The 23,971-nt window shown below is 55.3% G+C and overlaps 1 protein-coding gene across 2 annotated transcripts; it reads right to left on the minus strand.

The window, feature by feature from the left end:
* Positions 1-1,280: 1,280 nt before the first annotated feature.
* SERINC2 (serine incorporator 2) lies at positions 1,281-19,661 on the minus strand. Of its 2 annotated transcripts, none has more exons than XM_030871602.3 (10): positions 19,564-19,661; positions 12,482-12,643; positions 11,578-11,768; positions 11,040-11,119; positions 10,522-10,659; positions 9,009-9,178; positions 7,222-7,312; positions 6,788-6,929; positions 4,317-4,532; positions 1,281-3,147 (listed from the first exon to the last, which is right to left on the minus strand). In XM_030871602.3, the coding sequence occupies exons 1-10, from the start codon at positions 19,600-19,602 to the stop codon at positions 3,012-3,014; spliced, it is 1,365 nt and encodes a 454-aa protein (XP_030727462.1). In that variant the 5' UTR covers positions 19,603-19,661; the 3' UTR covers positions 1,281-3,011. The 2 variants fall into 2 exon arrangements, with proteins under 2 accessions (XP_030727462.1, XP_069901727.1); XM_070045626.1 differs by having other exon boundaries at positions 12,482-12,602; positions 19,564-19,603.
* Between the last annotated feature and the right edge of the window lie 4,310 nt (positions 19,662-23,971).

Here is a 23,971-nt window from a genome sequence, read left to right on the forward strand (position 1 = left end):
AGAAGGGGCTTGGGAATGTCTGCTGGTTAACCACAGTGTTTGTCCCATGAAAGCACCATGTTTTACGGTTTACAAAACAGCTACTATTGCCATATTACGGAAACTGCAATTGAGGCGCAGAGAGAGGAACTGAGTTGCCTAACTTCAGGTGACAAGATAGTGGTGAGACAGCCATGGAAACAGAACTGGAGCCGAGCCCAGAGCCCTTTCCAGCGCACCACACTGCCTGTTTCCCCACGTGATCTGCAGGTCTTGCACCCACTCTGCCCAGATATTTGTTCTACAACTTTGTCCAAAGTTGCTCCAGAGCAGGCTGGGTTGAGGCTGCTGGTGGTATTGCTGCAGGGACCACAGCCCAGGTGTTGGGAAGCAGGTGTCGGGCAGCAGGTGTCCAGGGACAGAGCACAGGTCTCCGGGGATGAGGGCAGCCGCTTCCCCATTAGCAGTCCAGCAGGGAAGCCCAGCCTGTCAGCGCTGGCAGACAAAAAGAGCTGGGGTCCTACAGCCTGTCCCACAGATTGGCAAAGGAAGGGAGGTGATAAAGGAGAGTGAGAGAGAAGAGAGGGGATAGAGAAGAGGATATGAAGGAAAAGAGGAAGGAGGTGATGGAGGAAAGATGGGGGAGGGAGGATGTGTGGAAGCCATGATGCTGAGCAGCAGGGGATGAGGGGGATACAGCAAGCAGGCTGAGTGGGCTTCCTAGCCCCTGGGGGGGCAGTGGGTCAGGCCTGACACCTGACACCCCCATCGACCACCAGGTACAGGAGTGTGACCACTGTCTCGCCAGAGAGAACAGGGGCTGAGGAAACACGGAGGGAGAGCTCCCTGCCTGGGGGATACGAGGTGGCTTCTCAGAGCCAAACTGGGACCTGAAACTCCTTAGCCAGCATTCAGGCTCTTCAGTCTGGTTCCAGCTTCCTTCCCTGCCAGGCCTGCCCCAGCCCAGACCCTGGCACAAATCATGCTCAGTACATGTTTGTTGAATGAATAATTGAAAAACTGTAGAGCAACAAGGATACAAAAGCAGGATAAAAGTGCCCACTTCTACAAACCTTTGAAAAAGGTTATCGGGAGCACAAAGTGGGCTTTTTCTCCCTAAAGTGAAACAAGGAGAGAAATGAAATCTCATGTGTTGCAGGGAGGAAGCTCAGGCTGCTCCGTGGAGAGGTCTCCTTCAGCTGAAAGCTACCAGGGGACAAAAGCATCCACAAGATCTGTCTCAAGGTGAGAGAAGCCTTCCTCGGCCCCTGCCCGACTCCAGGCCCCCACCCACTCCACCCTGGGCCCTGGTACCTGCCTCTAGCTGCTACACCCTCCACTTCATCCAGGAAAATTTTTCTAAAATACCCATCTGACCACATCACTACTCTGCTCTAAACCCTCCAGGACCACCCCCTGGTCAGCTCACAACTTCACGGCCTCTCCCCTGCTCAGAAACCCTCATGGCTCCCCTCTACCCTCAGGACAGTATCTGGTCTCCTCACCACGGCCCTCAAGGGCCTGTGTGACTCAGGCCCAGCCCAACTTTCCGAAGCTCACCACCTCCTGACCCCCACATGCCCTCTGCACTGCAACCACCCTACGTTTCTCATTGGTCCTCCAACACCCTGCTCTCTTGCTCACATGCCGCGTCCTGTCCCTTGGGCGTTTTCGCTCCCCCGATCTGGCCGACTCCCACTGTCCTGACAGGGGCTGTGGCAGGCACCTCCTTGGTGCACCCGTGCACCTGTGCTGCCCCCATGACCCTAAAGCTCCTCAGAAGTGGGCTGCGTCCCTGGCCACTGCATCCCAGCCCCCAACAAACCCCAGTCACCTCGATTTCTGTTATGACCTGAGGATGGACATCACAACGTCAAGACCAGGCTCAGGAGGCCCCAGCCAGGAGCCTGTCCGTCCCCCGCACATCGCTGTGCGCCTTCAGAAATGGGTAACCTGTTTCACCTGAGCCTCACAGCAGCCTGGGTACAGGTGGCGTTTTTCCATCTGCTGAATGAGGAGCCAGGGCCCAGAGGGGAAGACTTGCCCGGAGCCCCACAGGAGCCCCATGGCTCTTGCAGTTCAGCGGATCCAGGCAGCTTGGCTGACTTTAGAGCACACACTCTTCCCCACCACACCCTGGGGCCAGAGCAGGGGCCAACGTCTACAGCAGGGAGAAGTGGAGGGTGGTGACAAGTTCTTCAGGAGGACCCTAGAGGCAAGTCAGAGGTGGGCAGGACCTCAGGATGGGCGCTGGTAAGATGGCCCGAAGACCAGCCTCTCAGCCTCCCCACGTGAGCCCCCTCTCCACCCCGACTCTGGCCTCATCACCCCGCATATGGACACTGCTCCAGGGCCCCCTTTTCTGACCCCCAGGCTCCCTTTTGCCAAAGCCCCTCCTTCCTCTATAGCCCCAGCCCACAGGCTCTCCATGGCCCAGAGGACAGAGCCAGGGCCCCTCTGTCTGACCTTCAAGGCCCCTCATGGTCTGGCCCTTCAGCCCCTCTGCCCTGACATTCTGTTCCCAGCCCCTGCACTGGGCCCAGATGGGATGGGGCCCGTGCCAAGGGGGAAGGGCACAGACATGGGAGGCACACACACCGGCTTCTTTATTGGCAGAGTCTTAGAGACTCAGTAAGGCACGGAGCCCAGGAAGGGGACAGGGTGTCCTGGAGTACATGGTCAGGAATACCCGGGCCCCAGTGCTGGGCACCCCATCGCGGTGAGCACTCCTGCTTTCTGAGCAGCTCTCAGTGTTTCCCTCCTTCAGGACCCTCTCCTGGGGAGCCTTAGAACAAGGGGCCCTTTTTTCCCAAGAGGGCAAGAGTGGGCGAATGGGGGTGAGGGGAAGGAGGAGGCAGCTCCATGGTGGGCGTGGGGGGGCAGCGGGAGGGAGGGGCCTGATGCTCCTCCTCCCTGAAGGCACTAAGAACAGAGGGGCCCAGCTCAGAGGCACGTCCCGGAGGCGCGGCGGGCGCTCAGCCTGCTGTCACTGAGCCCCGAAGCACCAGGTGGGCTGGCCGCAGGGAGCCGCCTCAGCTGAAATCACGGTTGGGCAGGAGGAGGGGGGCTACCAGGGTCCACAGGTAGAGAAGCAGCCCTGCCCAGCTGGCACAGATCTTCACCCACACGGCGGTCCACGTGCTGATCATCTTCCGGGTCTCACCGGGTCTGGAACACACCATCATCCCAGTGAGCCTGGCCCTGACGCTGTGACCTCAGTCCCGGCCCCGACCTTAGGATCCAGTTGCGACCCCTGACTTCACCTCTGGCTCTTACCCTGTAAACTCTAGCCCCATCTCTGATTTTTATTTATTTATTTATTTATTTGCGAAACGCGGGCCTCTCACTGTTGTGGCCTCTCCCGCTGTGGAGCACAGGCTCCGGACGCGCAGGCTCAGCGGCCATGGCTCACGGGCCCAGCCACCCCACGGCATGTGGGATCTTCCCGGACCGGGGCGTGAACCCGTGTCCCCTGCATCGGCAGGCGGACTCTTGACCTTGCACCACCAGGGAAGCCCTTTGATATTTTTGACACTTGGCCTTAAGACCCTACATAGAGCTCATGGCCTTGTACCATAGACCTGAACCTGACCTCAATTCCAACCTTGACCCAAGTCCTAGGCATAATATTGTGACCTGATCCTGGTCGCTAACCTTGTGATCCTAATTCCGTGACCGCACTCCTGGTCCCTGACTTTGGGACCCAGAAGCTCCTAACTTTAGTCCTGACCTCTAACGTTGACTCTGACCTTCAATCCCATAACCCCATCCTTGACCCTATGACCACAGTTCTGATATCTCTGACCTCAATTTTGACCCTTGGCCCTGTGACCCCAGTTCTGGCCGCTAACCTAGTTACTCTGATCTTAGCTCCTTGACCTGGTCACTTCAATCCTGGCTTTCTGGACTTGTAACCCCAATTTTAACCAAATGACCAAATTTGTTACTTTATATGGCCCCAATCCCAACTCTCGACTTCAGGACTCCTATTCTTGACCCTGTGACTTTGATTCTGACCCCACACCCTACTCCTAACCCTCAAACCATGAATCCCAAATCCGACCCCATAACCCAAATCACCACCCTGATCTGTAAACCTGGTCTGCCGTGCACAGGCCCAGCCTCACCTCCCGTGATTCCCACTTCTCAGCACTTAGCGAAGGTACCAGCTACTGCGTGGACTAGGCACTGGCAGGGAAACCGGGGCACTGATGAGGCAGGCTCCCTGGAGGGTCCTAGAGAGACACCTCCATGCCCAAGTCTTAAACTCCAGTGCAGGGCTGGAGGGGAAGGGAAGTGGCACGCGCACGGCGGACATTGCGGTTCCGTCCACACACCTGTACCAGTTGGTGAGCGTCATCATGACATGCAGAGAGGCGAGCACCAGGCAGAAGTGGAAGAAGGAGTAGCTGTAGGTGACGCTGTCCTGCTCGTTGTCGAAGGCCCGGCCCTCACAGTCCGCCACCTGCTGCTGCTGCGTGGCCTCCAGCACAGGCGGGCACTCCTCCGTCTGCATCAGGCTGTTTACCTGCCGGTGGTCCGAGGAGCGCAGACTGGGGGAGGCGAGGGGAGGATGTGCGTGTGGCTGTCAGGCCGTCACCACTGAGGTGGGTGGGTGGGCAGTGCCAGGAGGCCTCACGCACCACGGCATTGGCCATGATGACCATGGGCACCAGGGTCCCAGAGCCTCGGGAGCCGGCGGCCTGGACGTTAGGCCCTGGGCCCTGGAGTTAACAAACTGCCTTGACTCTCAACTCTACCCCTACTCCCTGTGTGACCTTGGGCAAGACACTTAACCTCTCTGAGCCTCTGATTCCTCGTCTGTAAATTCAGAGATAACAGTACCTCCCTTATAGGGTTGCTGGGAGGATTAAATGGAGTAATGGTGTTTGAAGGCCCAGCACTGTGCCTGGCACAGAGTAGAAACCAGATAAGCGGCCCCTGTTATTTTGGTTGTTTATTTGCCATCTCCACAAACACGTGTTGAGAACTTAGTACCGCAAAGGATCGTACCAGGTACTACATTCATTAAAAATATTCATAAGAATGCTCATTTGCTGGTACATTTGTTTACCTTTTATTCATTTTAGCTAAGTAGCATTACCCACTGCCTCCCCTTTCTCTATGTTTGTAATAAAGAGAGAATAATAGTAATGATTTCTGTCATTGCTTTTCTACAATGAGGTCTTGATGTTTTTAACTACATTTAATAGTTTGAGACACATATACAATTTTGAAGATCCAACTTGTATCCTGAAAAAAGTGAACAAAGGCCTGGATTCCAGCCCATTCCATCAAATTGAAAAATCACCCCTTGCTGAGCTTCAGTTGACCCCAATCACCAAATACTGTGCTGATATCTAGTGCACATGAGCCTAGATCTGGGCCATCCAGCTGGGGGCAAGAGCGATCATCAGTGGTCCCTGCCCTCGTGGCTGTTTATGCTTCCTTGCTTCCTGGGTTTTAAGAACTGTGCTAAGAACAGATGGGATCTGTGGGCTCTCCAAGGTGCAGCCCAGTGACTGAAGGCCAGGGAGGTGTATTAGAAGCATCAGGAAGCACAGCTCTGCGCCCACGCTGGGGATGGGGAGGGATAGAGCTCGGGGGCAGGGAAGTGAGCTCCAGCACCACGGCCACTGTGCGCTCATGGCCTCGGACAAGTGGCTGCTCCTCACCAAGTCTCAGTCTCCTCATCTGTAAGATGGAGGTGACGTGGGCCCTTCCGGGTTGGAAGAGAAATCAAAGGAGAGGACAAAGAAGAGAGATGTTTGTGAACTGCCCCAACTCCACTAGGAGAAAATGTTTTGAAAAAGGTGAAAACAAAACGAAATGTGAAACAGCCTCAAAATGTTCTAGCCCAGGAGCCTAGAAGCAGGTGTGCTGCTTACAGGCAAACGGGCGCTGCCCAGGAAGGGTGACTGGGGGAGAAAAGATCAGGGCGGAGGTGCAGACACACAAAGTGGCACCTGGAGAAATGCCAGGCCGCAGGGAGGCAATACCTGAGTCTGCCAGTGTCAACAACAAGTATACTTGATATTACCGTCTGGTGACACAAAACAGCCACTCCCAGCCACCCAGCTGTGCAAATATTAATAGTTCTTTGCAATAATGGCAAACACTTATTTGGCACCTACTGCTTGCCAAGTTCTTTTCTCAGTGCCTTGTACATATTAACTCCTCATAACTCTGCAACAATCCAATGCAGTAAGTAGTATTTTTATTCCTGTTTTACAGATAAGGAAACTGAAGCACAGAAAGGCTGAGAGACTTGCCCAGGGTGCCAGGCTCAAGTCCACGCTGATAAGCACTTGCTAAGACCCCTTCAAGAATGTGCTCTTAAGAGCACATGTGATCTTAAGAATGAGCTGCTTTTTCTCAAGGGACACTGTGGGGTCACAAGCCACCCTGGGCATTAGAGGTTATCATCCTTTAGCTGAAAAGGACGCTGAAGCTTGGAAAGGGGAAGCGGCCACACACAGGTGTGAGTGATGGAGCCTGGACCCGCTGGCCCCCGTCCAGGCTCCGGCCCTGGCACCACAGCTGCCTGCACACGGCTGAGCTGGGCACACGGCAACCCGGGCTCAGGAGAGGCCTTGGGCCAGGAGGCAGGGCTCAGCCCCACCTCCGCTGCCCAGTCACTCTGTGCCCTCTGAGGGGCTCAGTTTCCCCGCCAGCGCAGTGCCGGGGCTGGATGTGCTGCCTGTGGAGGCGCCTTCCAGCTTGGTGTCCCAGCGCCCATATCCTCCCGTCACTTGTGCCTCAGGGCTCCCAATCACGATTCCTTCCCAGAAACCAGGCCCCACCCTACCTGATGAAGAGGGTGCACAGGATGAAGACGATGAGACCCACGATGCTCGGTGCGTCCCACCACTGGGTCTCGTAGCCCTCAGGGCCTGCCAGGACCGTCCCATTGTCCAAGTGGGTCAGCAGGGTGGGGTTGCATTTCCGGTCTGGGGAGGGGAGCATGGCCACCCTCAGCCCACGCAGGCCAGGTCTGTAGCCAGGGAGCCCAGAGGATGGGCTCAGATGGACAGCCAAGGGACAGACAGACACACAACCAACACTCAAGTCCCGGCGACAGCACGCAGCAGACAAAACAGAGACAGCTCCAGGAACAGATGGGGTCCTCCCACCTCCCCGAAGGACTAAGTCTTGGAATGGGCTGGGAATGTCCCCGTCATCTTTGAGGGTCCCCAGCCCAGGAGGAAGACCAGGCCACCTGGAACCCAGGCCTCTACTCACCGGGGACGTTGGATAAGGCCAACCAGGTGACAAACATGGTGTAGAGCGTGATGACCGAGGCCTGCAGCAGACCCGAGTTGGGCTGGGCGTCCTGGCAAGGGCAGCCCACAATGTGACTCCTGCCAAACCTGGGTACACCCCCCCCACACCCAGCCCAGCCACGCCCGACCGGGGGACCTCAGAAACCCCCACCACCCTAGGGCCATCCCACCCCACACCCTTTGGGAAAACATACCACCCGGGCCACCCACTGCCACCTCGCCCACCCAAAGGTAGAGTCCTAATTTTTTCTCTTAACAGATTACCCGACTTGTTCCCCAGCTGAGAACCCTTCAAGGGCAGCACTTCTTCACACTCTGAATTAAAGCCCTCCTTCGTTTACCCCATCTGCATCTTCATCCGACAGCCCTCCCTGCTGACTACTCCCCAAACATGGTGGTCACCTCTCTGTCCGTGGAACCTGCCAAATCCTCTCCAACCTCAGGGTCTTTGCACTCGCCCTGCCCTCTCCCTGACACATTCCTCCCCCACATCTCTGCACCAGCAGTGTCTTTATATTCAGGCTTCAGCTCAAACAGGACCCCCGCAAAAGGCTCTGAAAAGCCTGACTGCAGCAGACCCCGGCCCTGCCTGCCCACCTCCCTTTCAGCCCATACCCTCTTTCATTTTCCACATAGCACTTATTCTCCAAAATTACTTCAGCTGGCCTCGTCTCCTGTCGGTTGTTCTTCCCCACTCCTCACCACACAGACACGCTTGAAAATATGAATCTGAACTCTATGATTAGGAGCACCGTCTCTGGAGCCAGTCTGCCTGGGTTCAGATCCCAGCTCCACCCCTTACTAGCCGTGTGACCTTAGGCAAGTCTCTTTACTCCTTTAAGCCTCTGTTTCCTCATCTGGAAAGTGGGGATGATGATGGTGCAAGGACTAATAACATGACAGATGTCATTAACTGTTAGCTATTATTATTCCTCCTCTTCCTCACAGCTGTATCCCCAACATCTAGAAGAGTGCCTGGTACACAGTGGATGCTCAAGAGGTATTTGCTGAATGAATACTGATTTCTGTGTGACCTGGAACAGAGGCATCACCCTCTCTGGGCTTCCGTTTTCTTACTGGGAAATGGAAGCTCTGGCCAGAAGGGAGATTCCCAACCTTTCTGCTAAGGACCCCCAAAGACTATCTAAGCTACCTCTGAAACACCTGGTGGGCTGATATCCCAAACTGTGAAATACCACTGGATTCTTCTGAAGAACAAGTGATTACCTTGGGAGCTCCCACCCATCATCCCAGATAGTCTGGGATTGGAAACTGTGGAATTGCACCTTCTAACACCACTTCTTGAGGTGTCTAGGAATCATCACTCGGTGACCCTTCCTAATGTTCTCCTGATTTGCATGAAAAAAATGATGACATCAAAATAATGATAACAATAGCCAATGTCTGATGGATACGCCAGGCACTGTTCTAAATGTTCATTGTTCTAATATCTATATGCCAGGCACTGTTCTAAGTGTTTATAAACATGGTCTCAATCTTGAGAATAACTCCAAATAGTGTTATTATTCCCATTTTACATTTGAGACGGAAGAGGCACAGAGAGGTTAAGGCACTTTCCCAAAGACAGCCAGCATATAAATGCGAGTCAAGACTCTGACCCAGGGAGGCTGACTTGGGAGCCCACACTCTTGGCCCAAGCCTCTGTGACTGACAGTCCTGGCCCCAGGACCCCAAGGTTCCTACAAGAAGTCCCACACACCGAGGAGCAGAGACAGGCAGGCTCACCTGGACCTTGGGCAGGACAGCGACTATGGATACGCAGAAACAGAAAATGAGGTTGAGGCTGATGAAGATCTTGCCCTCGTAGCAGGCGCCAGGCTGGGTGTAGTAGATGAACAGTAGTGCCACGGCCACGACTGACAGCGCGTAGAAGAGGAGGGTGAAGAAGAAGAGGCCTGGCAGGGAGGGGCAGCGGCAGGTGGGTCAAGAGGTGCAAGGACCCCCATCCCTTGTCGAGCAGTGCACTGGGTCTCAGGCCCCAACTTCCTCCTCCAAGGAGTGTCTACTAAACTTCAGTCCCTGGGGGCTTCCCTGGTGGCGCAGTGGTTAAGAATCCACCTGCTAATGCAGGGGACACAGTTCGAGGCCTGGTCCGGGAAGATCCCACATGCAACTAAGCCTGTGCACCACAACTATGAGCCTGCGCCCTAGAGTCCGCGAGCCACAACTACTGAGCCCGTGCACCACAACTACTGAAGCCCGCACGCCTAGAGCCCGTGCTCCGCAACAAGAGAAGCCACCACAGTGAGAAGCCCGCGCACCGCAACGAAGAGCAGCCGCCACTCACCGCAACTAGACAAAGCCCGCGCGCAGCAACGAAGACCCAGCGCGGCCAAAAAGATTTAAAATAAATAAATTTATTAAAAACAAAAAAACTTCCGTCCCTCACCCAGGCTTTGTGAGCTCCTGCCCCACCCTGAACTAAAATGATTCACTTGCTGTAAAAAAGGTCACCATAAAAATAAAGACAACGAATAGAGGGGACTTCCCTGGTGGTGCAGTGGTTGAGGGTCCGCCTGCTGATGCAGGGGACACGGGTTCGTGCCCCAGTCTGGGAGGATCCCACATGCCACGGAGCGGCTGGGCCCGTGAGCCATGGCCGCTGAGCCTGCGCGTCCGGAGCCTGTGCTCCGCAACGGGAGAGGCCACAACTGTGAGAGGCCCGTGTACCGCAAAGAAAAAACAAAAACAAAAACAAGAGAAGCCACGCCATGAGAAGCCCACACACTGCAATGAAGAGTAGCCCCCACTCGCCGCAACTAGAGAAAGCCCGCACGCGGCAACAAAGACCCAACGCAGCCAAAAAAAAAGACAATGAATAGAGAACAATCTCTCAAAAAGTGAACTAGATGCCTGGTGATCAGGGAGGTGTGAAAATCAAATCAGCCCTGAAGAGTGCCTTTCTTCTTGATCAATTCAGAAGAACTGAAAAGGGACCCGTTCTGCCACTGGGGTTTCAATGACCAGGTGTCATTCGTGGCTCGCTCTGCAGGGCTGGCTCAACCAGATCCCTCTGAACTCTCCAGTGCAGCTCTCATCTGACCCCACCTCAGCCACCCCGGGTCAGCGGGCCCCTGCCACACACCCTTCCCTCCACGTGACACGGACGGCTCAGGTCCTGCCCTTAGGAGGCAGCTCGAGATGCCCTCCAGGCCGTTGTCCAGCTTCAGGGACCACCCCCCCGCCCCAACTCCTCAGGTAGCCCAGCCCCCTCATGAGGCCATTGGGTGGCACTGACCTGCATACCAGGCGCGGGAGTCGCTCTTTTCAGCCTTGTTCACCCACCGCTGGTTCCAGGAGTGCGCAAAGTCGATGAACAGCAACAGCTGGATGAGGAGGAAGACGAAGGAGCCCACGACACCAAAGTAGAACCAGACTAGGCAGGCAGAGGGGAGGGAGGCAAGGGGGTCCAGCCATGGCGCAGCAGCCCCTGGGTCTGGGTCTCTTCTCACGCTCACTTTTATACATTCAACAGTCATTTGTGCCACACCCTGTACTGGGGACACTGAGAAGCAGCAAAGTCCCCGCCCTCAGGAGCCCCTGGCCATGCACAGAGATGCCTTGTGTCAGGGTGTGGGTCGGGGTCAAAGGGGGTCCCCCCAACCCCAAGTTGCCCAAAGGCCATGTGGCCAAGCACCAGAGTCCTGTTCTCCTGGGTGGGAGGCAAGGACCCAGCCAGTAGTCTGGGGTCTGTGTGCTGGGGGCCAGCACGCTCACCCTTGGTAGCCCCCATCCCTCCCCAGCAGGGCCACCTACTGTTGGAGAAGGAGCCGTCAGGGATGTAGAAGGCGCCCACGGTGATGCCCACGAAAACCAGGAATTTAAAGAACCAAAACCTATGGTGGGGAAAGGGGGAGGACAGACAAGAAAGCTGAGTAGGGGGAGAGAAGAAGGCTGGACCCCCAGAACCCCAACCCTGAAGAGCAGGTACTGGGAGAGGTGAGAGAGACTTCCTGATGGTCTGACAGGCACAGAAAATCTGTCCTGGCCCTGGAAAAAGCCCCGAGGGGCAGAGGGAAGGACCAATGATGGGTGAGGACGGTCACCTGGGCTCTAACCCCAACTGTGTCACTAAACTGGTGTGCGGCCCTAGGGATGCTGTTGCCTTTCCTGAGCTTTGCTTCCTCATCTGAGAAATGGGAACTACTAGATGAGCCGACCTCTGTGCTGTGCCCTCCTGGCTTCAGCGGCCCCTGAGTCGGAGGGTTAGGGTCTGGAGATTGCTGGAGACAGGCCGAGGATAGGGAAAACCACAGTGGGAGGGGCCCAGGGTGCAGGTGGGACCCCTCCTCACCCATTCTGGATGGCAGCCCTGGGGTCCCGGCTGCTGCGCACGCAGATCATGAGCAGGGAGAAGAGGAAGAAGAAGGCCGCCATAGCGAAGCACATACGGTAGACGGCACGGTGGCCGAGCAGGGAGCCACAGTCGATGTGGCCCTGCAGGGCGACGGGGGACCCGGCCACCTCCTCACACACCCAGGGCAGCTGTGGAGACAGACAGAGCAGCTGGAAGACCCCACCCCACCCAGAACCCGGGCTGACTCTGCCCAGGCCGCCAGGCAGGAGGCTCTCCCAGGAGGGCCACCCGAGCCTCCCACTTCCACCCATGGCCCATCTCCATTTCCACCCACCTCTGCGGCTGAAGCCCTATGAGTGAGCCCCCCAGGGACAAACAGAAGGCATGGCACGGTCCAGGGCAGGATTTCCCAAAGTGCTCTCCGCCCACCAGCTACATCAGAATCCCCGGAGGTTCCCCTCTCCTACAGAACTAGAGTCTCTAAGGCAGGGTCTGAGATTCTGCATGACTGGCACACTTCCCAGGGAATTCATGCTCTGTACACACTAGTATGTCAGAACCTCTGGCCTAACTATCCCACTGGCTATGAAACACTGAGATGAAGGGAAGACTTAGGACCCTCAAACTGGGCTCATGCATTAAAGTGGGGAGAGCTTACCCTGGGCCAGTGTCTGGCAGGGATGGCGATAATGATTCATGACACTTCCCAAGGGGACCAAGGCTTATGAGAAACAATAAGGCTCAAACCCTCCTCCCAATATGAAGAAACGACCCTCCATCGTCAAGCTTGGATCATCGGTGCGCTGGCATTCCTGCCCACCTCTTGATCAGCTGGGCCCCCAAGCCTGGGCCCCCTGGTAGCTGAGCCTTTGCCAGAGGCCAGGTCCCGCAGGTGGCTCACCTTGTAGAGCTGGCTCTCCACACTGGGACTCAGCATGATGACGGACACCAGCACCCCCAGGAAGAGGAAGGCCGTGAAGATGAGGCGGCTCAGTGTGGAGCTGTGGCTGCAGGGGCAGCAGCTGCACAGGATGCAGGGGGCAGAGCCGCAGAGGCAGGACGCCTGCGGGGAGGCCAGGATGGCACCTTACTCTCCAGTCTCCTCTCCCCTTCCCCGCCCAAGCACGCAGCATCCACCCACTGCCCGCTGCCCGCTCAATATCTCCAAACCTACGCAGAGACTGCCTGTGCCACACCACGAAGGGACACCTCTTCCCCAGATGTCACCCCATCTAACTTTCAAGCCCAAGGGAGAGGCCAAGGAAACCAAGGCTGGAAGAGGCTGGGTCCCACAAGGACACACAGCCAGTAAGCAACGGAACCCAGATTCAAACCTGGATCTATCTCAGGTGTTACTGTGGCTTCGGCGAGAGAGCTGGGGTCACAGTGCTTCTTATTTAGGAGGAGGCAGAGTGGAAAAAAAAAATCCGGAAGGCCAGCTCTTTCACTGATTAGCTATGTGCCCTTATACAGCTCACTCAAGCTCTCTGAACCTCAGTTTCCTCTTCCATATAATGGGAATCCTAACAGTACCTGCTTCTCACATAGCAGTTCTAAGAATGAAATACTGTAGGGATTTTATTTTATTTTTTAATTTTTATTGTTTTGGCAGCGCTGCGCAGCACGCAGGATCTTAGTTCCCGACCAGGGATCTAACCCGCACCCCCTGCAGTGGAAGCGCAGAGTCTTAACCACTGGACCGCCAGGAAAGTCCTGTAGGGATTTTAAAGTGTAACTCCCTGGGAATTCCCTGGCGGTCCAGTGGTTAGGACTCCATGCTTTCACTGCCAACGGCCCGGGTTCAATCCCTGGTCGGGGAACTAAGATCCCGCAAGCCTCGCAGCACGACCAAAAAAAATTGTAACTCACTCAGGTTCCCTTTGTCCCTTCCCTGCTTTATTTTTCTCTGTAGGACTTACTACCACCTGATTGGCTTCACAGTTTACTCGTGTTGCCGGCCTCTCATTGCTAGCGTGCAAGCCCCACCAGGGCAAGGGGTTTTGATGTTTTGTTCACCATGGTATTCCCAGGGGTGGGAACTGTGCCTGGCACGTCGTCGGGAGCTCAGTGACTATCTGCTGAACAAATGTAAAGCGTCTGGCATCATACCAGACGTATGTTAAGACCTCAAAAAGAGCAAGCGCTGATAAATCAACATCTGTTGAATGAATGGAATGAAGAATGTGGGTGGCTGTGACTTCCCGCTCTGGGGCTGCACCAGTTTGGGACAGCAGAGGCGTCCAGCCCTTTCTGTCTCCAGCTCCTCTGCCCTCCGTCAGCCCCTCCCTCCCTAGGGCTGGCTGAAATCACTTAGGGGCTGCTGATGCCACGCCTTTCGTAGCTGTAGACTCATCCCTTGGGAGCCAGTTCTACAGCCCAGCCTTGGAGGAAGTGGGCCCACATCCAGATACATCTGGTTCACTGTTTCTCTTCCCTCAAACAGCCCTGATTCCTCATTCAGGTATTTAAGAGTCTGGAGGGCAAGAAAGACACAGGCTCTGCCATCCTGGAGCTTCCAAGGGCAGGAAAGATACTCAGTAAGTCATTACACCCGTCATGGTGAGTGTGAAGAAGAAAACATACGTGCTGCCATGAGAGTGACCGGCGGGGGCCTAGTTTAGATTGGGGGTAGTGGGTTACTTCCTGGAAGAAGTGACACTTAAGCTGAGAGCTGAACAATGAGGATTCACTCTCCTGACCAAGGGGAAGAACGAGTGTTCCAGACAGAGGGAACGGAGCCTGAGGCAGCTCTGGGGCGGACAGGAGCTGAGCGTTGGAGGAATGGAAAGAAGTCCCTATGGCCAAAGCTTCATAAGCAAGCGAGCGGTGAGGTCGGCCAGGCTGGCAGAGCCCGGCAGCCATGTGCAGGATCCTCGTGTTCATCCCACGAGCAATGGGCATCCATTGCCATTGGGCATCACCTCTCAAAGCCGGAGGGACAGGAACAGCCTTATGCTGAGTGACCAGCTTTGTGGAGAGCAGGCTGAAAAAGGGCCCCTTGCTCCTCGGAGGCCCCGTCCCCTGCTTTCTGGACTGGTCACAAGGGGTAGAGCACACTCTGCTTGAGGGGCAGCTGCCCTCCCGTATCCCCCACACCTCTCCCCCAGACTGGAAATGCCCCTGAGAATGCTCCTTCTTACCCATCTCTCTCACCCACAAAGCCAAGTAACAGCACAGTTGCTAAGTGAATGCCGAATGAAATTCTCCCTCATGGTCCAAATCATCCAGCAATTTCTGGTTGTATCTTGCAAACCCCACCCCAATCCTGACTCCTGTTCATGGCTACCTTGGAGGAGGGCGGGGGCGGTGAGGAGATAAGCAAATGCCAGAAGAAGTGTTTTGTAAACCGTAAAGAGCATTCTGAGATCAGAGAGATTAAGAAACTTGCCAGAAGTCACACAGTAAGCGAACAGCAGTGCTGAGATTCAAGTAATAACAGTAACAGCTTCCCTTTATGACGAGTTACTTGTCCCAGACACTATGATAAGGGCTTTGTCTAGATTAAGCCTCACGGACACTATGAAGTGTGTTGTAACTTCCCATTTACAAGTGGGGAACTGAGACTCGGAGAGGTGATGCGGCCAAGGTCACACAGCAAGTGAGCTAAGGAGCTGGGATTCAAGTTCAAGTCTGTCTGCACCAGGGCCTGCTAAGTCACTGATGGCACTCATTAAATTTCAAAACAGCCCAGCGATGAAAACAATCCCTCCAGTGCCCAAGAAAACCAAGGGAGGCCAACAGGTATGATCTCAGGAACCAAGTGCCCAAGTACCCAGGTCAGGGTCCAGCTCTGGCTTGATACCATTTCAATTTGAGACATTTGAGACACGAGAAAAGCTGCACACTGCAGTCAGGGAGCCTGGCCTTTCAACTCACTGTGGTTTTTGGAGATCAGAATCCAGGTATTCCTGATACCTGAAACCTTAGGATTTCCAAGGGCCTGGCTGGTAGCCAGAGAGACCAGGTCAGGGAGAGAACAATACACACAGCCCCCGCCCCTGCTTCTGGAGCCTCCTTGGAGTTGTTCATACATTCTTATCCCCACTCCACCTCTGGGGATCACTCCTACCACAACCTCTTCCTATAGAAATACCAGCCCACGGGAGTAAAGGCAGACACGTGCGCACACATGTACACAGGGAAGTCCACTGTGACACTTCCCACGAGGAAAATAATAGGGGAAAGCTGAAAATAACTAAATATCCATCATTACATCGTGGTACATCATGGTACATCATGATCCCTAAGAGGCATCTCTCTGCTGAATGGAGCAGATGTGCTGGGAACACCTAAATGGGCATATACAACTAAATATAGTTAAATATAAATTATACCCCGATAAAGTTGATTTTCATTATCAAAAAATAGAAATGTTAAATTCAGAAAAAAACTAAAACAGGCACGAAGCTTTAGGTTGTATGAGCTTATTAGACTATCAGGAAACTGCAGATGACCTCATTGCCCAACACCAGGGGACAGCGGTGGCCCACTGACTCCATGGAATGTTATAGAGGCTGGAAAGATGAAAGCCACTAGACTGACAGCAACACAGGCTATGCTTGTGATGCAATGTGAAAGGCCAAGGCAGACTACAAACTGTTCCCACACTCAGATTACAACACCCCCTCCACAAATGCACTCAGGGGAAAGGCAGCAATGGAAAAGCACCAGAAATAAGAGCGGGGGAATCTTAGCACCAGCCAGGTTCTCAGAATGGAGAATTCAGAACTCAGGAGCCCGGGGTCTGTGAGTCTTTACGCTGCGAGGTTCCGTGGCACCCCATAACTGGCCGAGCCACCCTAGCACTAGACCAAACACAGGAGAGAAGAGGTCAGCCCAAGACTACTCAAAGCATACTTCCTTTCCCCACGCAGTGTGAAGAGGAGAGGGCCCTGTCTGGACTCTGCCACCAGCTGGCAGTATGACCTTAGACAAGTGGGACTCAGTTTCCTCAGCCATAAGATGGGCCTCTGGGCAGGGCAGTGAGGTGGCTTGGAGCCCATCAGACAGCCCTGGGTTTCACTAGGTTCCCCATTCCTCGAAAGTGGTCTCCAGCACGTTACCACTGGCGGGAGCTTACAGAGCAGCCGCCGCACGCCAGTTTCATGCTAACTAAGTCTCACTGAACCCTCCTGACGTGCTGAGGCAGGTGCCGTTGTTCTCGCCACTTTACAGACAAGGAGAGAGGTCCTCAGTCACGCCGCTGAGAAGAGGCCAAGCCAGGACCAAGACCAATGGGTCTGAGCCAAAGGCCTTTCACACTCCCTCGACTGTAGAAGGTCCTCCTTAAATATCTGCTGACCATCCAGCTCACCATGTGCTGGCTTGGCTGGCGACTCCCATCCCTAGTGGGTCCATCTCATCTCCTCCCAGCCAGTACTCACCTTCAGCCCAGTCCAAATGCTGACCAAGAGAGCGACTTTTGTCCCTTTCCTGCCGTGACGCATTTGCATCTGACCAAGAGGCAGACGCAAATGCGTCACGGCAGGAGGGACAAAAGTCTTCCCCACCGACCCATGTATGCCAAAATGTTCCCTCTAAAGATGCCTGGCAACCCCCCCTTAGAACTTCACTCCTGTGGGGCAATGTCCATTGAAACAGGTTGTTATTGGTATCCAGTAGTGCCCAACTGTACCACTTAATACTGTGTGGCTGTGGGGAAATCATCTTCCCTCTCTGATCCAGCTTCCTCAGCTGTGAAATGGGGATAATATTCACTGCTTCATTGGGGTCGTTGTGAGGATTAAATGAAAGGGTACATACAAAGTGCTCACTACACTGCTGGGCCTGGGCTACCACTGGACAGCTCTGGGCTGTGAGCTCTGGGCCTACAGTAAGCACTCAGTAAACGGCAGCTATTGTCCGTATCATGATCTGTAAAATAGGATAACTATGTCATGGGGTTGGCGGGTGGGGTGCGTAATGAGATGGCAGGGGTGAAGGGCTCGGCACAGCACCTGGCATGCAGTAAGTACTCAGTAAATGTCAGAGGTCAGAACGCCAAGGGGAGGCCCCTGCCCCGAGGGGCAGGTCCCTTGCAGATATTAGATACTTCCTAAGCGAACCTGCCAATTCCACTCTGTGCCAACCCTATCCCTCAGCATCCAGGATGTGAAGGGAGGGAAGGTGTGGGCAGAAGCCTAGACCAGGAATCAGATTTTAATCCTGACTGTGCAGTTCCTCCTCCTTTCACTGTGCAACCTTAGGCAAGTCAGCTAACCTCTCTGGGCTGCAGCCTCCTCATCGGTAAACTGGGGGTTGGAGCAGGCCTGTCAGGTGCCTTCTGACTCAGCATTGTAGGCGTCTGACTCAGAGACCAGCAACTGGCTCCAGAGGGAAGTCTCCACCCACCTTTTTAAGATGATAATAACAATACCTCCTATTTGGAGCACTTACTCTAACAGGGCGGGGCACTTTTAAATCTTCCCAACAGCATTATGAGGGAGGTAGACAGGGAGACAGACGCACAGAGAAATGGCAGGTCTCCCTTCAACACTCCCCCCATCCCCAGGATAGCCCAGCCTGATGGAATTCTGGTCAACTCCAAGGAAACTCTCCCTCCCCCATCAGGAAGCAAACCCTTTCTGGCCAGAGCCCTAGCCCAAACCTTGGTTTCACTGGGCAGGCAGGGATCTCAGGGACCAGCTCTTGATTCCCCCTCCCGTAGGTGTGCGCGCACGCGCGTGCACGCGCGCACACACACACACACACACACACACACACACACACCCTTCACAGATGGGGAAATAGAGGCCCAGGGAGGACAAGAGTCCAGGAACCCACTATGCAGCCTCTCTGTGCAGATATCTGTCCACTCCTACACCCCCATCCTAACACACTCGCACAAATCAGGGACAAAGGAAACTGGGATTTCAGCAGCCACCAGACTCCCCCTCCTGCCTCTCTGCTCATCTTTTGTGTGGGGCAGAGGGGGAGGGGGCTGCCTGAATGAACCTCAGATTTCATGAAGGGAAGAGGGAAGGGAGAGGGGGCTGGGAAAGGAGAAAAGAGAAGGGGCCTCCCAGCCGGGGTCTGGCGGACGCTCCTCCCCTCTGCTGGCTGCTCCCCAGGTCCCCGAGCAGACGACCAGGTAATCCCTCCCCCACACACCCCAACCTCCCTCAGTTCCCGGGTTTTCCCACCCAGAGCTGGGCCGATGGCGGTGGTAACCCGCACCCCTCACTCAAGACCGGCTTAGAAAAGCAAAGGAGGCCTCCTCCCCTCCCCCAACTTCGGCTCTGGGGCCCAGAGGGCAAGCGTCTGGGGTTCATTGGGGAAGTGCCCAGGAATTAGCCTGAGCCAGACTGAACGAAGCAGAGACAAGACACAGAGAGACTGACAGACTGAACGGGCAGACAGACCCCGGCGGACAGACACGGAGCCGTCTAGACAGACAATGACAGATGGAGAGGCTTCAGACGGACAAAGACAGTCGGACAAACGAACGGACAGATATCAGACACATACAAATGGACAAACTGAGGCAGACGGGTAGGGACAGAAAGACCAACTGACAGAATGCCAGAGAAACAGAGAAAGACACACGGCAGAGAGGGACAGGGTCCGGCAGGCCACACAAAGAGAGCGTCCGGGAGGGAGACCAGAGGCGCACTGCCAGGACGACTCCAAGCTGAGCCAGCTGGGGCCGCAGCCGCCCCGGGCTCTGGGCCTCAGTCTCCCCAGTTCCCTGGAGGGGCGCCCGCCCAGGACACCCCCTCCCCCGCCCGAGCGCGCCCCACCCCCGCCCCCGCGGTAACCCGATCCCCGGACACCAGCTGTCCCCGGCGCCCGCGGGCCCGGGATGGGGGCGGGGGAAGTCGGTGAGAGGGGCGACCCGAGGGGCGAGGAGGCGGGATGCGGGCCCAGAAAGACAAGTTTGGAGGAAGGCAAAAGAAGAAACTATTTGGAGGAAGAAGACAGGACAAAAGTGCGAGGCCGAAGAAGGGGCAGGCGGCGGGGGCGGGCGCCGGGGGCGGGACTCACGCAGCTGAGCAGGGAGCAGGCGCCCAGACAGGCCCCCATGTCGGCGGCGGCGCGGGGCGCAGGGCGCGGGCAGAAGGGCGCGGAATCCGGTCGGGCTCCTGGCGTCGCGGGCTGGCCCCGCCCTCAGCCCCGCCCCGGCCCCGCCCCGCCCTACCTGCCGGAACCGCTCGCCGCCTTCCGGCGGCGCTCGGGACCTCCCGGGACTCACCTGGGCCAGGTGCGGCAGGTGGGACCCTAGGGAAAGTGGAGGTACCGGGGATTCCAGCGGCCGCGCGAGCCGTGCAACGGGGCTTGTGTCCGGATCCAAAGTGATGGTTTGGAAATAGTGAGACCTGGGTTCGAGTGCCGACGAGGTCGCAATGCGACCTCACAACACTTCCCCCGGACCCCCACCGCAGGGGACAGTAGCCAAGAGATGGTCACCCCTGACTCCTCGGCGCTTGGCACGGAGCCTCTGCCCAATACATAAGCGTTGAATGATGAATGACTGGACAAAGAAATGGGCAAGTCACTTCACCTCTCTGAGCCTCAGTTTCCCCATCTGTAAAGTGAGGGTACCTACCTCAAAGGGCTGGTACAACACATAGGAGATGCTTGCCAAGTGTGAGCTCCCTGTGCCTGTTACTCCTAAGACCCCGCCTCGCACTCTTTCGTCTGTCCTTCCCCTCTTTCGTCTGTCCTCCCCTCCATCCACCTGTTCTTTAAGCTCTACTGACTCCTGTCTTGGGCCACATGCTCCCCAGAGCCACCCGGCTCATCGCTCCAGGGATGCCCGAACCTGACCCCCAGCTAAGGAGGTCAGAAGGGGTGGGTGGGTCACATTCCTGCCAGACCGTCCCCTAGAGGTAGGTGGGAGAGACCCAGAAACAGGGCTCTGTAATCACTCTCGGTTCACCCTCCAGCCCGCTCCTCACTCAGCCGTAGATGGGATAATGTTAGGGAAGGAAATCTGCTTGCCTCAAAGCTGGCCCCGGGGCCAAAGATCCTACCTGACTGCATCCTTGGCGATTCATGGGGCGCCAGGCTTAGCCATTCATTGTACCAGGACTGTTCTGCAAACATCCCTACACTTTCCCTCCTCCACACTTTTGCACACAGGATACCCGACCCCTGGAAAGTCCTTCTCTTTATCCCCCTCTCTACCCTTCAAAGCCTTGCTCACAATCGCATATCTTTTTGGTGAAGAGAAACACCCTTCCCCCAAAACCACTACCTGGCTCCATTAGGAATAAATATCCTCCTGCTTCCCTGTGTTTCTACAACACGGGGCCCCTTTACAGCCCCACAAATAACTAAAGTTACCACACAGCTCAAGCTTATACCAAACTCTTTCACTTACATGGTCCCATTCAAGCCCTATAGTAACCCTGAGAAGTAGACTAACTCCTACTCCATTCCATTTTACAGATGAGGAAACAGGTTCAAAGAAGTAAAGTGACGTGCTAGACGTAAACTGAGCACTGAATAAACATCAGCTATGACTATTGTGCTTAGTTATTATTGCTGCTCAAAGCCACACAGCTCAGAAGGGCAGAGCTAGAAGACCGCCCAATCTGGCCCTGATCTCAGAACCCAAGGCCTGTCCCCGACATCTCACTGCCTCTGTTTGAAAGCAGAGGTGACAATACCCAGTCAGCCTCTTTTTCTGTCCAATGATGTCTTCAGTCCTAGTCAGAGACCCTCAGGAGACTTTGAGCCACCCAAGGACTGTCTGCTTCACCTCTGGCCGGTCCCTCCCCTGCCCTGGGCACAGCACAGGGCCTGGCACACGAAGGCAGTGGATGCTTCCTGAATGAATGAATGCCTGAACATTTACCACAAGGCCAGTGTCCTCAATCTGCCACCTAGCAGTCTGAAGTGAGCCCTTCTCACGGCCACCCACCCCAGGGTCAGTTCCTTTTGACACTGCTGCCCCAAGAGCCGAATTTTCCATCCCTCAACACGTCCCTTTCCATGAACTGGTCCAGTAGAAAACACCCACGACTTCGCTGAGACTCTTGTTCTGTCACTGCCTCTCACACCCTCTGCCGCTCTGGAGATCAATTCTCTCTTACCCTGAAATGGGAGTGGTTATCTTACTTAACCTCACAGAGCAGTTCCAAGCATCCAGAAAGCGTTCTAAGAAACAGGCAATTATCTGAAAGGAGGGAGGGATTAATATACCTGCAAGTGTAGAGAAACAGCCTCCTCTGATTTTTTAGATTGAAGTTTTCCAGAGCAGGGTGATGTGCTGCCTTGTCCTGGCCTCACCCTGCCCAAGATGGAGGCGAGCTGGGCTCTCACATCCCCACATCGCCCTGCACAGAGGGGCAGACCCCCTGCAGACAACTCACTCTGTAGCCTTCTCCTGGTGCTTCCTCCTCTTCCAGCCTCATGCTTCTCATCTGTAAAATGGAGATAATCGTTTTTGCTCCAGCTGTCTCACGGGAGTAGTGAGGAGATGAAATGAGGAGGGGGATAAAGAACCTTCACTCCTTGGTATCCTGACAAGCCCACCCACTTTTCTCCCAGTCTTGAATCTCTTGCAAGGGACCAGAATCATTCTATCTCTCACACCTCCAAAGGCAAGATTACTGTCAGCAGCTGTGTGATCCTGGCAAGTCACCCGTCCTCTTGGAGCCTCAGTGGAGGGTTGGGGTTCAGGATCACCACAGCTCTTCCAACCATGTAATGCCATTAAACTACACCCATTGAGAGAAACCTACAGGGGTCAATTGGTCCAACCCCCTGTGCCCATCACCCAGCCCAGACAGATGCTCAACTCTCCAGATCCCAAAGGAAGCAGGACCCGGCTTCTTGGGCCACTCAGCCCAAGGGTTCTCTAATCTGATCTCATTGGGCCTCAGTTTTCAAATCTGTAATATGGGGACAATCCCCTGCTCAAACTCCCCCATGGCCCCCAGTATCCCCCACCCATCCTTGCCCATCCCTCTTACCATCCTCCTGTCTGTGAGGACTCAGATGCACTCTGGCTTTGAGCTTCCTGTCCCCTGAGCCTCACTCTCTGACCTGACCTCCACTTCCTTCTTCTGACCAATTTACAGAGCAGGGCTGGAGCTATCCCTTATGAATATGCATGTGGGATAATAAGGGCTTGGGATTGGGGGAGCTTCTGGGGAGAGGCATTCACGAGACACCATCCACCCATACACAGCCCCCCACCAAGGCTGCCCTCCCTCCCAAAGGGTGCATGGGAGTTTGAGGCAAAGGCCTGAAGTAACAACAATAATGATATCCACAGCAACCATTTTTAAGTGCTTACAACATGCCAGGCACCCTGCTAAGAGCATCTCCTGTAAGACGCTTTTAAGATGGGAACTATTTTCCCATTTAACAGATAAGGAAATCCATGCTCCAAGAAGTAGCACTCACGTAAGTCATACGTGAAACATATAAAGTGATTACAAGCAGAGCAAGGATGGAACCCAGGTTTTGTCGGACTCCAGAGCTGGTACTCTTTTTTTTTTTTTTTTGCCACGCCATGCGGCTTGCGGGATCTTAGTTTCCCGACCAGGGATTGAACCAGGGCCCCGGCAGTGGAAGCGTGGAGTCCTAACCACTGGACCACCAGGGAATTCTCAGAGCTGGTACTCTTTTTTTGGCCTCTCCCGTTGCGGAGCACAGGCTCCGGACGCGCAGGCTCAGCGGCCATGGCTCACGGGCCCAGCCGCTCCGCGGCATGTGGGATCCTCGCGGATCGGGGCACGAACCTGTGTCCCCTGCATCGGCAGGCAGACTCTCAACCACTGCGCCACCAGGGAAGCCCAGAGCTGGTACTCTTAACCTCTGCCATGCAGATGCACAGGGCCAAGCTCAGGAGCGCATGGTCATGGGGCCACATCTGGACCTCACACTCCAGCAGATGTGCTCACAGTGGTCTTAGGCGACCAAGGCTTTAGGAAAGGACTCAGGTCCTGGAATTGACTCCATCTGGAGAATATGGAGACAGGCAGACAGGTGTGTGCATGAACGCAGACACACACACGATGTACATGTGAGCACGGATGCATGCAGAATGTGTTGTGTGTGCATGGCGGTGAGCATGTGTGACGCGTATGCCCCTGAGGCTGCCCAGGGGATGCAAAGCTCTGCCGCTTTTGTTCCTTTTTCAACCGACCACAGGGCCTGCTGGGTGCCATGTGCCGGGGATGTGGTGTGAACAAGCCAACACTGTCCCTGCCCTCCTGGAGCGGCAGTCTGGTGGGCTTTGTACCCAGAGGTGGTTAACACTCCAGAAGGAACTTTTGTGGGAGGTTTTCTCTGTGGGATGTGGCTGGGAGGTGAGGGAGAAGACTGTGAGAAAAGTGGAAAAGGTGAGACATGTGGGGCGGGGAGCTGCAGGGGAGCCCCTGACACTTGCCGGAAGCGAAGGCTGGAGGAGTAAACCAGGGCCTGGCACGGGCTACCC

This window comes from Globicephala melas, chromosome 1, assembly GCF_963455315.2.
Source record: "Globicephala melas chromosome 1, mGloMel1.2, whole genome shotgun sequence".
In the NCBI taxonomy this organism is placed as follows: Eukaryota; Metazoa; Chordata; class Mammalia; order Artiodactyla; family Delphinidae; genus Globicephala; species Globicephala melas.